The 14,095-nt window shown below is 46.5% G+C and overlaps 1 protein-coding gene across 1 annotated transcript in view; it reads left to right on the top strand.

Annotated features, from left to right (window-relative positions):
• Positions 1 to 5,463, top strand: part of LOC143923490 (prostasin-like) — a gene marked incomplete in the record, with an annotated part of 25,906 nt that extends 20,443 nt beyond the window's left edge. The window contains 1 exon segment of the mRNA XM_077447181.1: positions 4,157 to 5,463. Coding sequence (XP_077303307.1) covers positions 4,157 to 4,486 — 330 coding nt within the window.
• Between the last annotated feature and the right edge of the window lie 8,632 nt (positions 5,464 to 14,095).

Genomic DNA, 14,095 nt, shown 5'->3' on the forward strand with positions numbered 1-14,095 from the left:
TGTCTGTGAGGCCTTAAAGTGGTTGTAAACTCTCTTCCATATACCCAGTGAAGTGACTGGCCCTCAGCTGATACAGAGATGAAACCAATCCTCCTACATAAGTTGTACCTGTTTATCTGCCGTCTTCTCTTCTCCATATCCGATCAAAGTGCCAAGTTTATAAAGCTTGTCTGAGATTTCAGAAAACGGGGCAGGGGAGCTGAAGTCGCGATCAGCAGAGCTTAGTGAGAGCTGATTGGAGGGAAGGGATACACCCCCCCCCCCTCCTCTTCGCACAGGGACATAGCTGGGGGGTGTCAATCACAGGCTTTGTGCTGGCGTTCCCTCCCCCGTCACCTTTTTTTTATTTTTTTTTCCTCCTCGTGTCAGGAAATTTTTGTCAGAACGGACTCGCGCTGATAGCAGAGGAAGGAGACAGCAGACAGAAAGTCAACCACTTCCTGACCGGCGCACGACGATGTACGTTGGCAGAATGGCACGGACAGGCATAAGGGCGTACAGGTACGTCCCTTTAAGAATGCTGCCGTGCCATCTTGTGCGCGCCAGTCAGGACCCCCCGTGAGTCCAGTCGCGGGTCCTGTGGACTCGATCGCCGCGGGAACACCTGCGATCGTCTCACGGGGCGATGCGGAAGTAAACAGCATCTCCCTGTTCTGCCTAGCAACAAGTGACACTAATCTCTGCTCCATATGATTGGAGCAGAGACCAGTGTTCACTAACACACAGCCACGCCCCCCACAGTTAGTAAAACGCCCCTAGGACACACTACTGCCACCCCCTGGTTAACCCCTTCACTGCCAGTGTCATTTACACAGGAATCCGTGCATTTGTATAGCACTGATTGCTGTATAAATGACAATGGTCCCAAAAATGTCCGATGTGTCCGCCATAATGTCGCAGTCACAATAAAAATTGCAGATCGCCGCCATTACTAGTAAAAAAAATAAAATAAAATAAAATAATAAAAATGCCATAAAACCATCCCCTATTTAGTAAACGCTATAACTTTTGTGCAAACCAATCAATCGCTTATAGCGATTTTTGATTTTTTTTTTTTTTCCCCAAAAAATATGTAGAAGAATATGTATTGGCCTAAACTGAGTAAAAATGTTATTTTTTTTATATATATATATATATATATATATATATATTTTTGGGGGATATTTATTATAGCAAAAATGAACAAATAATGCGTATTTTTATTTTATTTTTTTCAAAATTTACATTTTTGTTTATAGCGCAAAAAATAAAAAACCACCAAAAGAAAGCTCTATTTGTGGGGAAAAAAAGGACACCAATTTTGTTTGGGAGCCACGTCGTACAATTGTCAAGTAAAGCGATGCAGTGCGGAATCACAAAAAGTGGTCTGGTCTTAAGCCAGCAAAATGGTCCGGTCTGAAAGTGGTTAAAGTAGAGCAGTAAGTCTGCAATGGGAAAGAAAAAAAAAAAAAACTGAGCAGCGCTTTATTATAGACATGCAAGGCCTGTCCTGTAATAAAATAAACCTGCCTGCTCAGACGGCTTTTTTTTTTTTCCCCCTTAATTTTCACCTGGAGATGCGGGCGCCAACACACTTGCTGTTGTAGGGTGACAACGCTCACTCACTCTACTGTATCTATGGAGCAATGTTGTCGCCCCAGAACAGGAGGTGTTAGGACTCCTCCCCCCTCTATTTAACCTACAGGGAGGCATTTTATGGTCTGCTAAAATGCAGGCTTCGGCGGCCGGCTTGCTGTAGAGGTATTGTGTGACAGCGTGCTTGGTGTGGGGGGAGCGCGACTCGCACCCCCCCCCCCCCCCCATAGGCAGCCGGTGACTGGCCGCATTTAATTGGACAGGCGGAGGCAGAGCCTAAAGCTCCGCCTTCTATCCTCCTCCGTTCAGCTTTCACTGCATCGATCGCCTCCTGTCCTGAGGTGGGGTCTGTCTGATGACAGGAGGAGGAGGGGAGGGAGAGGAGCACGAGGGGAACCCCCTAGCCAGGACAGCAGGTAAAATGGAGTCAATTACTATGGCTGCTTGGCACATGCACATTACAAGAGCAGATCTGTGCTCAGTGTGGAAATGAATATACAGATCATTATATTGCAGTAAAGTGATCCATGCTACAAACTCCATTAAACAGTCCACTTTTTTTTGCTGACATTTAATAAACAGACACTCGTCTGTCCCGGGATCCAGCGATGCGGCCGCACGGAGCCCCGCTCCTCTCCTCGGCACCTACATTGATACTGTGGGCATTTGGCCGTGGCAGCTTGCGGCTTCACGGCCAGGCGCACACTTCGCGAGTCACGCTGCGCTCTCCCAGTGAACAGGCAACCTTCTGGGACCTGTTATGTGTCCCAGAAGATTGCAGAGAGGGAGGGGCCACCTAGGGGGAGAGGAGGAGTCGCCTAGGCAGTCTGTAGCCCCAACTAAGAAGTGGGGAAAAGAAGTGGTACAGGAAGTCCCCTTCAAAACTAAGCTCCCCACCCCCCAAAGAAATTACATGCCAAATGTGACATGTAAGGGGGCAAGTAGTGCTTAAAGCGGAAGTTCCACTTTTGGGCGGAACTCTGCTTTAATGAGTTTGCATTGATTTCAGCATGTGCAAAGTGCTCCATGCATGCTGAAATGAACTCCATGCAAACTCATTAAAGAGGTTAAGGCTGCACTGATTGCCACTAATTAGGCGGCACTCTTAAAGCGGAGGTCCACCCTAAAATGGACCTTCCGCTCATCGGATTCCTCCCCCCCCCTCTGGCGCCACGATTGGCACCTTTCAGGGGGGAGGAGGGTGCAGTTACCTGGATAATCCAGGTAACTGCACCCACTTCCGGGCTAGCTCTCTGCGGAAAGGGGCGTACATTACGCCCCTTTCCGCAAGTGCCTGCCCCCTTCCGCAAGTGCCCCGCTGCCTGCTGGGAAACACACAGATCCCAGAGGCAGCGGGGACCGTCCTCATTGCGCAGCGCGGCTCGCGCATGCGCAGTAGGGAACCGGGAAATGAAGCCGAAAGGCTCCATTTCCTGATTCCCATACCCAAGATGGCAGCGGCAGCACTCGAGTGTCGATCTAGAGATCGGCTTCGGGTGCCGACATCGCGGGCGCGTTGGACAGGTAAGTGTCACTATTTAAAAGTCAGCAGCTGCAGTATTTGTAGCTGCTGACTTTAAAAAAAAAAAAAAAAAAAACGCGGAGTCCCGGCGGACTCCCGCTTTAAGCTGCACTGATATGCTACAGTGATGGGCACTGATGGCCAATGATAACCTGCACTGGCGAGGCTGTGTTGATGTAGCATAATATGTTTATTGGCCTAAATGAATGAAGAAATTTTTTTTTTGCATGAATATATATATATATATATATATATATATATATATATATATATATATATATATATATATAATATATATATATATATATTTTTTTTAATATAATTATACTATATCTCTCATTCCTGTTAAAATGTCCGGTTTCTGTGATGTAAAAAAATTAGACCAAAATAAATAATTTCAAAACTTTTTCCACCTTTTTAATGTGACCTATAAATCTTTTGGGGGGGGGGGGGGGGGGAGTAAAAATAAAATAATAAAGTTGTAAAAGTCTGCACACCCTTACACTAATACTTTATATGTTATATAAAAAAAGCGCCAGGTTAAGGGGGTGCTATCTTGCCGTTTTTACAGGACTGTTCCCATTCACACAGCATATGCATATGTAAAAATACTTTAACTTTTTTTTTCAAAATTTACAAAATAAATAATAATAAAAACCCCATAAGCAAAACATATGCAATAAAATAAATAAAAACACAGAAAGAAAGCTCTATTTGTGGGGAAAAAGACATGCATTTTGTTTGTGTACAGTGTCGCATGACCGCGCAATTGTCAATTAAAACGCAGTGCTTTATCACCATGAAGGGGTTAAATCTTCCGGAGGTCACATGGTTTATTGGACCAAAAAGGAGCAAGTTAGAGAAGTTAAAGGAGAAACTACAACCAAAGCTTGCTTGGCTGTACTTCTCCTGTGGATCACGGGATCGCTGAAGCCCGCTGTCTTCTGTCACCGAGCCGGTCCGGGCTGGGGATTAGATTGTGACCATATGGGGTGGGATATATTTTTTTTATTGTTGCCTATTTTTGTAATCATAACGACGATTGTCTTTGAATTCCAGGGTGACTCGGGTGGACCCCTCGCTTGCAGCATCAACAGTAAATGGTACCAGGTTGGCGTGGTCAGCTGGGGAGACAAGTGTGCCGCAAAGAACCGGCCAGGAGTCTATATACTGCCCAGCGCCTACATCGACTGGATTAAAAGTTACGTTACCGATTGCCAAGTAGATTCCATCACCATAGACCAGGCTCCCATTCCAGACAAGGAGGAAGGCTGCCAGTCAGCTGATGGGAATATTTACCCCTACCCCAACAGGGGCACCGTTGTCCTGATCACATTCATCACCCTCCCGCTGTACTGGCTGAGTGCCTATCTGCTGACCAACTTGTAGGCCAAGGACTGACCCCTCCCGACCATTGGAAGATTTAACTCTACATCCCTCCGAGATCAAACTCCTCTCTGTGTCCTGTACAGATCCCCCCCCCCCCCCCCCCTGTATATGTACAATGATCATAGGGCAAGATCATGCCGCGTCATACTGTGCCCTTCCCGCTCGGGGGCACCAGCGCTCCTGTCTGCGGTTTCTCAGATGCTTCAACTCAACTTTAGTAAATTTTCGTCAGAAGTGACTTTCATTTGGGATAAACAGAAAAAGAAATCCTGGTGTTGGGAGATGCCCGGGGACAGCTGAATAAGAGAGAGACTAATTATTTGGCTAAGTATACTTGTTGGGACACAGATACCGGCGCTGCAGGGGAACCTGGATTGACTTGCGGGGGGCGCTAGTTGCACATTAGCAATTTGAGATTCTTTTTCTGTGATCCTTTGGCTGTCGCACAACTCCTGGCCCGAGAGGCTTTCTTTCATTAAAGTAGATGTAAACCCTAATCGGGTGAGGTCTAGTTTGATGAGCACTGTGTATTGTATAAAATTGCCCCCCCCCCACCACCACTTATCTTTAGTGCCCTTGATTTTCTCCCAACACTTCCTGTCTACATGCATGCTGCAGCTTACTAATGACAGTGGACCTCCCCTGTGCTGGAATGGCTGCTTGTCGTCTCCACCAGGGGGAGCATGTAATGGGGTGACCACGCAGGAGCGCAACTGCCAGGCGGTTGTCACCCCATAACAGGAAGTAAATGTACAAGGGTCTGTGTGTCGGGATCACCAGGAATTAAAATAAAAGCTGCAGATTTAGAGTGAAAATTATTTTTGAAATGACAGTAATGTGCTTTTATGATTTATGTCTACTTTAATATCTTGAATAAAGTGTATAGTATATATGATGTGAAGTTCTGTTTTGATCTTTGAAGTTGAACGCCACAATCCGCAACTATTGTCTAAATATAAGAGTGTATTCTTCCTGAATCTTGGTGTGCCGTGTGTATTTCTTCTAGATCTGTGCAGTAAGTCGGTGTGCATTTTCTTTCCTTCCTGTAATAAAGACCGCTCACTGCTGCTCCCTCTCCTCATGCAGGGTGACTGGTCTTTTCTCCGCCCCCCTCCTGTATTTTTCTGCAGGAAGCCTGTGGGGGCACCTCCTACAGGGGGTGCTCCCTCTACTAGTGCAGGGTGACTAGTCTAGTCTCTGCCCCCTGCTGTAGTTTTCTGCAGGAAGCCTGTAGTGCAGGGATATGCAATTAGCGGACCTCCAGCTGTTGCAGAACTACAAGTCCCATGAGACATAGCAAGACTCCGACAGCCACAAGCATGACACCCAGAGGCATGATGGGACTTGTAGTTTTGCAACAGCTGGTGGTCCACTAATTGCATATCCCTGCTGTAGTGGGTGGAGCCTGTGGAGCACCTCCTACAGGTGTGCTCCCTTTCCTTGTGCAGGGTGACTGATCTAGTCTCCGCCCCCTCCTGTAGTTTTCTGCAGGAAGCCTGTAGTAGGTGGAGCCTGTGGGGCACCTGCTACAGGTGTGCTCTTTCCTTTTGCAGGGTGAGTGGTCTAGAGTCTGCCCCCTCCTGTAGTTTTCTGCAGGGAGCCTCTAGTGGGTGGAGCCTGTGGGGCCCCTCCTACAAGTTTGCGCCCTTTCTTTGTGCAGGGTGACTGGTCTAGTCTCCGCCCCTTCCTGTAGTTTTCTGCAGGAAGCCTGTAGTAGGTGGATCCCCCTCCTGCACGTGTGCCCTTTCCTTTTTACAGGGTGACTGGTCTAGTCTCTGCCCCCCCTCCTGCAGTTTTTCTGCAGGAAGCCTGTAGTGGGTGGAGCCCCTCCTGCTCGTGTGCTCCCTTGTGCAGGGTGACTGTTCTAGTCTCCACCCCCTCCTGTAGTTTTCTGCAGAGAGGAGCCTAGTGAGTCTCTCCCATAGAGCTCTGCTCTGACTAAGTAAAGCACAGATTGTCAGGTCTCTATTACAAGGTAATATCTGGGTTTTTACATTTTGATGCACATAAAAAGCATTTACAGCAACCAGTCATAACTTTAACCACTGATAGGTTAAGTGAATAATATTATCTTGTTACAATGACATCTGAAAGTGGGTGGAATCTATTAGGCAACAAGTGAACACGACATCCCTGAAGTTTGCATTGAAAGCAGAAAAAAAAAGGGCATCACAGTTTGTGGTGTTTGGGGCTGTGTAGCCGCAGACCTGAAGGGTGTCGCCCATGCTGACCTGTGTCCACAGCCAAAAGAGCCTACAATGAGTATGTGATCATCAGAACTGGACCATAGAGCAATGGAAGATGGCGGCATGGTCTGATAAATCGCGTTTTCCATCATGTAGATGGCTGGGTGTGTGCAGCACCTGGGGCAGAGGTGGCACCGGGATGCAGTATGGGAAGAAGCCGGCGGGGCAATGCAATGGTGTAGGAAATTTTCTGCTGGAAAACCTTCTATCTTGCCATTCATGGGATGTTTCCACCTACCTAAACATTATTTGGTGGCCAAGTACACCCCTTCATGGAAATGGTATTCCCCGATTGCCAGTGGCCTTTTCAGCAGGATAATGCACCCTCCACACTGCAAAAAATGGTTCAAGAGTGGTTTGAAGGACACAAGAACGAAGTTGAGATGTTGACTTGCTCAATTAGATTGAAACCTGAAGCTCATCTGTGGAGGACCAACCTCACCACAGGAGGATCTGCTACCGGCGGCTTGGTGCCAGATACCACAGCATACCTACAGAGGTCTAGTGGAGCCCATTCGTCGATGGGTTAGGGAAGGAGGACCTACCCAATGTTGGGTGATCATAAAGTAATTAGTGTATATCTTGTAGCAGGGGTAGGCAACCCGGGGCCCTATAACTGTTGTGGAACTACATTTCCCATGAGGCATTGCAAGGCTGGTAGTTACAATTATTCCCAGAGGCCTGATGGGACTTGTAGTTTTGCAACAGCTGGAGAGCCCCAGGTTGCCTGCCCCTGTTCTATGGCCATCGAGGAATATCTTGAAATATTTTTTTTGTGCTTGGCACTCAGCTTTATCGCGCCATGCATGAAGATGTATATAAAGTGATCTGTGCCCATACATTACTCGAGAAAACGACATCTGAAACGGCAGGTCCCTTTTTGTTTTGCATAATAGTTACATTCGGCCAGCTTGGACCAATATCTGTATGTATTTACCCAGATCTGGCTCGAACCCTGTGGAAGCTGAAAAATCACTGTAGCAACAACCCCAGTGGTCATAGAGTCCATTACTGAGCAGCCACATAGCACCCACAGGGGGGTTTTACCCCCTTGCCATTCACATTGCCTTATTAGTAAAAGCCAAAGTGTTCTCTGATTGGACAAGGTGGAGATCATGACGTCTGTATTCAAAGAAATCCAAGGAGTTCTGTGAATGGTACCTGTGCAAAGCAAGTGGCTCCATATTCTCTATGCAGTAGCTCAGCACAGGATGGCAATTGAAGATGATCTTCAGGCTCTTTTGAAAAAGTCAAAGCCATCAGCTACAAATACTATAGCTGCCGACTTATAGCAGTTGTATACCTGCAAGACAAAGGCATAATGAGCTAGTATGCACTAGCTCATTATGAAATACTTTAGAACAAGGCGTCGATATCTCGCCCAGTCCACACCGAGGGAGCTGACATTTTGCCCTCGGCGTGTCCTCTGGGTTCATGTGGCCAGAGCTGCAAAAAAACAACAAAAAAACGCCCCTGTGCATGCATGCAGGAGTTTTATTCCTGGCAAGGTCCGGCAGCGTCTGCCAGATCTTCAGCCGGGCATCCACCGCATGACGTCAGTGGCTGCATGCAAAGGGAATATCTCCTAAACCGTACAGGTTTAACCAGTTGCCGACCGCCGCACGACGATGTACGTCGATAGCATGGCACGGGCAGGCATATTGGCGTACATGTACGTCCCTTGCCTCCCGCGGGTCGGGGGCCCGATCGGGCCCCCGCCCGGTGCCTGCGGCGGTCGGTATTCGTGCGGGAGCGATCCCGGACGAGGGGACGGCCATTCGTTCATGGCCACCCCCTCGCGATCGCTCCCGACGAATAGGAATCCCCCGTGACATCACTTCCTCTCCTGTAATGTAAACACAGGAGAGGAAGTGATGTATTCTCTCCTCCGTGTCGGTATTTTTCGTTCCGACACGGAGGAGAGCGGATCGGTGAGTTGCACCAACACTCTACACACACAGTAGAACATGCCAGGCACACTCACACCCCCCCTTTACCCCCCGATCACCCCCCCAATTACCCCTGCCCCCCAGTCACAGTGACACCAATGTCATTTTTTTTTTTTTTTTTTTTTTTTTTTTTGCATTGGTGTCATTTGTGACTGTAATAACTGTTAGGGCAGTTAGAGTTAGCCCCCTTTAGTTCTAATGTACCCCCCTAACCCCCCCAATAAAGGTTTAACCCCGTGATCACCCCCCGTCGCCAGTGTCACTAAGGCTGGGTTCACATTGCAGCGGTTTATGAGAACGAATGTGATTCGCACCGCACTGCAGTGCAAATCACATCCGATCTCTGTGCGATTCGAGTTCAGCCATTCGCCGCACCCGCCACACCCGCCGCACCCACCGCAAATTCGCACGGGACCCTTTTTTTGGCCCGCAGCAGAATCGGATCGCATGGGTGTTCACACCATGCGATCCGAGTTTGCAGATCGCACTGCGATATGCGAACTGATCTGGGGGTGTCAGTAACATTTCACTGACACTCCCAGCAGTTCGCATAGGGCAGTGTGAACTGCCGCCGGGAGGCATGCGATGCGGGAACCCGCCGCGGATTTGCGGCGTTTCCGCATCGCTCCAGTGTGAACCCAGCCTAATAAGCGATAATTTTTCTGATCGCTGTATTAGTGTCACAGGTGACGCTAGTTAGGCAGGTAGGTATTTAGGTTCGCCGCAGCTTTTTATAGCGCCAGGGACCCCCATATACTACCGCATAAAGCTCCCTGATTGCCCCCTAGTTAACCCTTTCACCAGTGATCACCATATAACTGTTACAGGTGACGCTGGTTGGTTAGTTATTTTTTATAGTTTCAGGGCACCCGCCATTTATTACCTAATAAAGGTTTAACCCCCTGATCACCCGGCGGGTGTCATTTGTGACTAATAACTGTTAGGGCAGTTAGGGTTAGCCCCCTTTAGTTCTAAGGTACCCCCCTAACCCCCCCAATAAAGGTTTAACCCCGTGATCACCCCCCGTCGCCAGTGTCACTAAGGCTGGGTTCACATTGCAGCGGTTTATGAGAACGGATGTGATTCGCACCGCACTGCAGTGCAAATCACATCCGATCTCTGTGCGATTCGAGTTCAGCCATTCGCCGCACCCGCCGCACCCGCCACACCCGCCGCACCCGCCGCAAATTCGCACGGGACCCTTTTTTTGGCCCGCAGCAGAATCGGATCGCATGGGTGTTCACACCATGCGATCCGAGTTTGCAGATCGCACTGCGATATGCGAACTGATCTGGGGGTGTCAGTAACATTTCACTGACACTCCCAGCAGTTCGCATAGGGCAGTGTGAACTGCCGCCGGGAGGCATGCGATGCGGGAACCCGCCGCGCATTCGTGGCGTTCCCGCATCGCTCCAGTGTGAACCCAGCCTAATAAGCGATCGTTTTTCTGATCGCTGTATTAGTGTCACAGGTGACGCTAGTTAGGCAGGTAGGTATTTAGGTTCGCCGCAGCTTTTTATAGCGCCAGGGACCCCCATATACTACCGCATAAAGCCCCCTGATTGCCCCCTAGTTAACCCTTTCACCAGTGATCACCATATAACTGTTACAGGTGACGCTGGTTGGTTAGTTATTTTTTTATAGTTTCAGGGCACCCGCCATTTATTACCTAGTCTCACTAGTGTACCCCTAAATTTAGGGGTGTCTACTTTCCAAAATGGGGTCATTTGGGGGGGGTTTGTGCCATCTTGGCATTTTATGGCCTTCAAAACTGTAACGCCCTTAGAAAGCCTGAAGGCGGTGCTTGGTTTTCGGGGCCCCGTACGCGGCTAGGCTCCCAAAAAGTCCCACATATGTGGTATCCCCGTACTCAGGAGAAGCAGCAGAATTTATTTTGGGGTGTCATTTCACATATGCCCATGGCATGCGTGAGCAATATATCATTTAGTGACAACTTTGTGAAAAAAAAAAAAAAAAAAAAAAAGTTTGTAATTTTCCCGCAACTTGTGGCAAAATATAAAATATTCCATGGACTCAACATGCCTCTCAGCAAATAGCTTGGGGTGTCTACTTTCTAAAATGGGGTCATTTGTGGGGGTTTTGTGCCATCTTGGCATTTTATGGCCTTCAAAACTGTAATAGGTAGTGAGAAGTGAACTCAAAAATTTACGCCCTTAGAAAGCCTGAAGGCGGTGCTTGGTTTTCGGGGCCCCGTACGCGGCTAGGCTCCCAAAAAGTCCCACATATGTGGTATCCCCGTACTCAGGAGAAGCAGCAGAATTTATTTTGGGGTGTTATTTCACATACGCCCATAGCATGTGTGAGCAATATATCATTTAGTGACAACTTTGTGTAAAAAAAAAAATAAATTTTTTTTTTTGTCATTATTCAATCGCTTGAGGCAAAAAAATAAAATATTCAATGGGCTCAACATGCCTCTTATCAATTTCCTTAGGGGGTCTACTTTCCAAAATGGGGTCATTTGGGGGGGTTTTGTACTGCCCTGCCATTTTAGCACCTCAAGAAATGAGATAGGCAGTCGTAAACTAAAAGCTGCGTAAATTGCAGAAAACGTACCTTAGTTTGTAGATGTGACAACTTTTGCGCAAACCAATAAATATACAATTATTGACTTTTTTTTTACCAAAGACATGTGGCTGAATACATTTTGGCCTAAATGTATGACTAAAATTGAGTTTATTGGATTTTTCTAATAACAAAAAGTAGAAAATATCATTTTTTTTCAAAATTTGCGGTCTTTTTACGTTTATATCGCAAAAAATAAAAATCGCAGAGGCAATCAAATACCATCAAAAGAAAGCTCTATTTGTGGGAAGAAAAGGACGCAAATTTTGTTTGGGTACAACATTGCATGACCGCGCAATTACCAGTTAAAGCAGCGCAGTGCCAAAGTGTAAAAAGACCTCTGGTCATTTACCAGCAAAATGGTCCGGTCTGAAAGTGGTTAAGAGATATTCAGTTTACCTACAGGTAAGCCTTATTATAGGCTTACCTGTAGGTAAAAGTTAATATTTTGGGTATACAACAGCTTTAATAAATGAACACTCACCTGGCCGGTTCTTTGTGTCCCTGGTGCCAGCATGTTTACTGTGGGAAGTTGGCTGGGACTCCTTATTGCTTCACAGCCAGCTCCCCGGCTGTGTGTGTGTGTGGTCCTGCAGCCTTCTGGGACCTAGGACGTGTCCCAGAAGGTTGCAGGTGGGCGCTGCAGCGATCCCAGCAAAAGTGGGGGTGGGTACCTATCAAAACTATGTAACCCCCCCCCCACAAATAAAGTGCAAACTGTAGAAGGGGAGGTGGGCATACGTGAGGTTCTCTTAATGCCTCATGTCATTGATACCTTCATTGGACCCACCACACTCCTTTCATGTGCTAAAGCTTACACAGGGTTCATGACTACTTCCCTCCCCCATATTATAGTGATTGGGTATGTTGGTAAGCTGCTTGGCTTGAATAAAGTAATATAGTGCAGCGCTGATGAAAAATGAAATAAACAATGAGATTTCCAAAAAATGGATACAATATATAAATGTGCAGATAAATACACAACAAATTAAGGTTGCCCAACAATAATGAAAAATTTAAGCAAACCAACAGTCTTAGCGCATATAGTCCATACAATATTGAATCTGGGTGGCATGGTTGTCTGTAGATAATCCACCACCGCAAGGAAAGAGGCTTACCAGACAGGTTGAACCCAGCTAGGCGTATGCCTGATGGGTCAACCAAGCTTTTGGTGTAAAACACCCAAGGAAAGGTACAGCAACCACGACCTCCAATATAGACCAATCTGGAAGGGATCAGTTAAAGTAGTGACATCATTATGAAATACTTACCTTAGAACGAGGCGTCGGTATCTCACCCGGTCCACGCCGAGGGAGCGGACATTTTTGCCCTCGCCGTGACTTCTGGCTTTACGGCTCCGGCGCTGCGAGTGGCCGGCGCTGCGATAACATCACTCCCGTGCAGGAGTTTTATTCCTGGCAAAGTCCACCAGAGGTATGACCAAAATTCATAAGCGGTTTCTCTCACTATGACAAAAGGAGAAAAATGGGGCCACATAGGGAGATTCCGTTTTAAATGTAAAAACATTTATGGGAAAAAAAAAAAAGTGATAAAACGGTCACTCACATTTGAGAATACATTAAAATCATATGGATAAAAGTAAACGCAGTGGCATCAGCAGAGCCCATCCAGACGCTTCGTCCTAATAAGACGAGCTGCTTGGCTTGAGCACAACATCCTGGGGAAAAGATAACGCGCTCAACCCGTACCTGAAATCACCAGGTTGGTCTGAGGGCTCCAACAGAAATAAGGAGCGGTGGGGGAGGCCACTATCAGTTGGCAGGGGAGATGCAACTTGTTAAGAGTAACAAACTTCCTCTAAAGCACAGCACCTGCGGCAAAACTCGTCGCCTGATGCTTCCGGGAGGCACAGGTGACACTGAAAGAAGTTCAGAACCTTACAAAAACGTATTACAGCCCCACTGAAAGAATGCAATTTTGCATTCCCAACACTACCAAGAGGTATAATAAAAAAAAAAAAAAAAAAAAAGTTGCCTGTACGCTCTTGGAAACATCGGAGACCAGGGCCAAGGAAAGGTTGTTTGGGGAAACAACTGGCTTTTTTAAAGCCATTTGCATTGAAGTGGGGGCACTATGTATGTATTAATAATTTATCTTTAATTAAAAACAATTAACATGAAAAAAAAGAATTTAAAAATAAAAAAAAAATATATAAAAAATAAAACAGAGGTCTGAGTATAGGTATGGGGGAAAAAAAAAAAAAGAAGAGGTCCCCCACCCCCTTTTTTTTGGTCACGTATGCAGAGAGTGAATAAGTGTGAATGAAATGAGTGGGTGAAAAAAATAGTATGAATGGGTATATTATATTAATAGAGATAAGGACTTAAGAAAATAAATAAGATTTCAGATAAATAGATTAATGTGATACAGGAATAGACCTATGATTTGATAAGGATAGTAGAAGGTAATCCATATTCAGTAATAGTTAACATGTGGATATGTAAATGTTGTAAAAAATGTTTTGTTAAATAAAGATTATTTTTTTTTGTATAAAGAACCCCCCCCCCCCCAAAAAAAAAAAAAAAAATGCACATCAGGTTGAAAAGCCCCCTCCTTTTCTTTTGTGGAAATTGCAGCAGGTTCAGCCTCAACATAGCAGGATCCCCTAAGAGGGACACAGTACAAAGTCAGAATGGTCCTACACAGTTGGGGTGTAGTATAGCCTCAGAATTGGCGGTATGCTATAGTGGGGTACAGTACAAAGAGGTCATGACGGTATCATATGGTGGGGCACAGAACAGCTTTCTCCCATAGTGAGGCGCACTACAGAAGAATTTTGGTCAAGAAAAAACATTCACAAAACTGCA

Source organism: Lithobates pipiens, unplaced genomic scaffold (assembly GCF_037356315.1).
Source record: "Lithobates pipiens isolate NorthernLeopardFrog02 unplaced genomic scaffold, aLitPip1_a1.2 Scaffold_22, whole genome shotgun sequence".
NCBI lineage: Eukaryota > Metazoa > Chordata > Amphibia > Anura > Ranidae > Lithobates > Lithobates pipiens.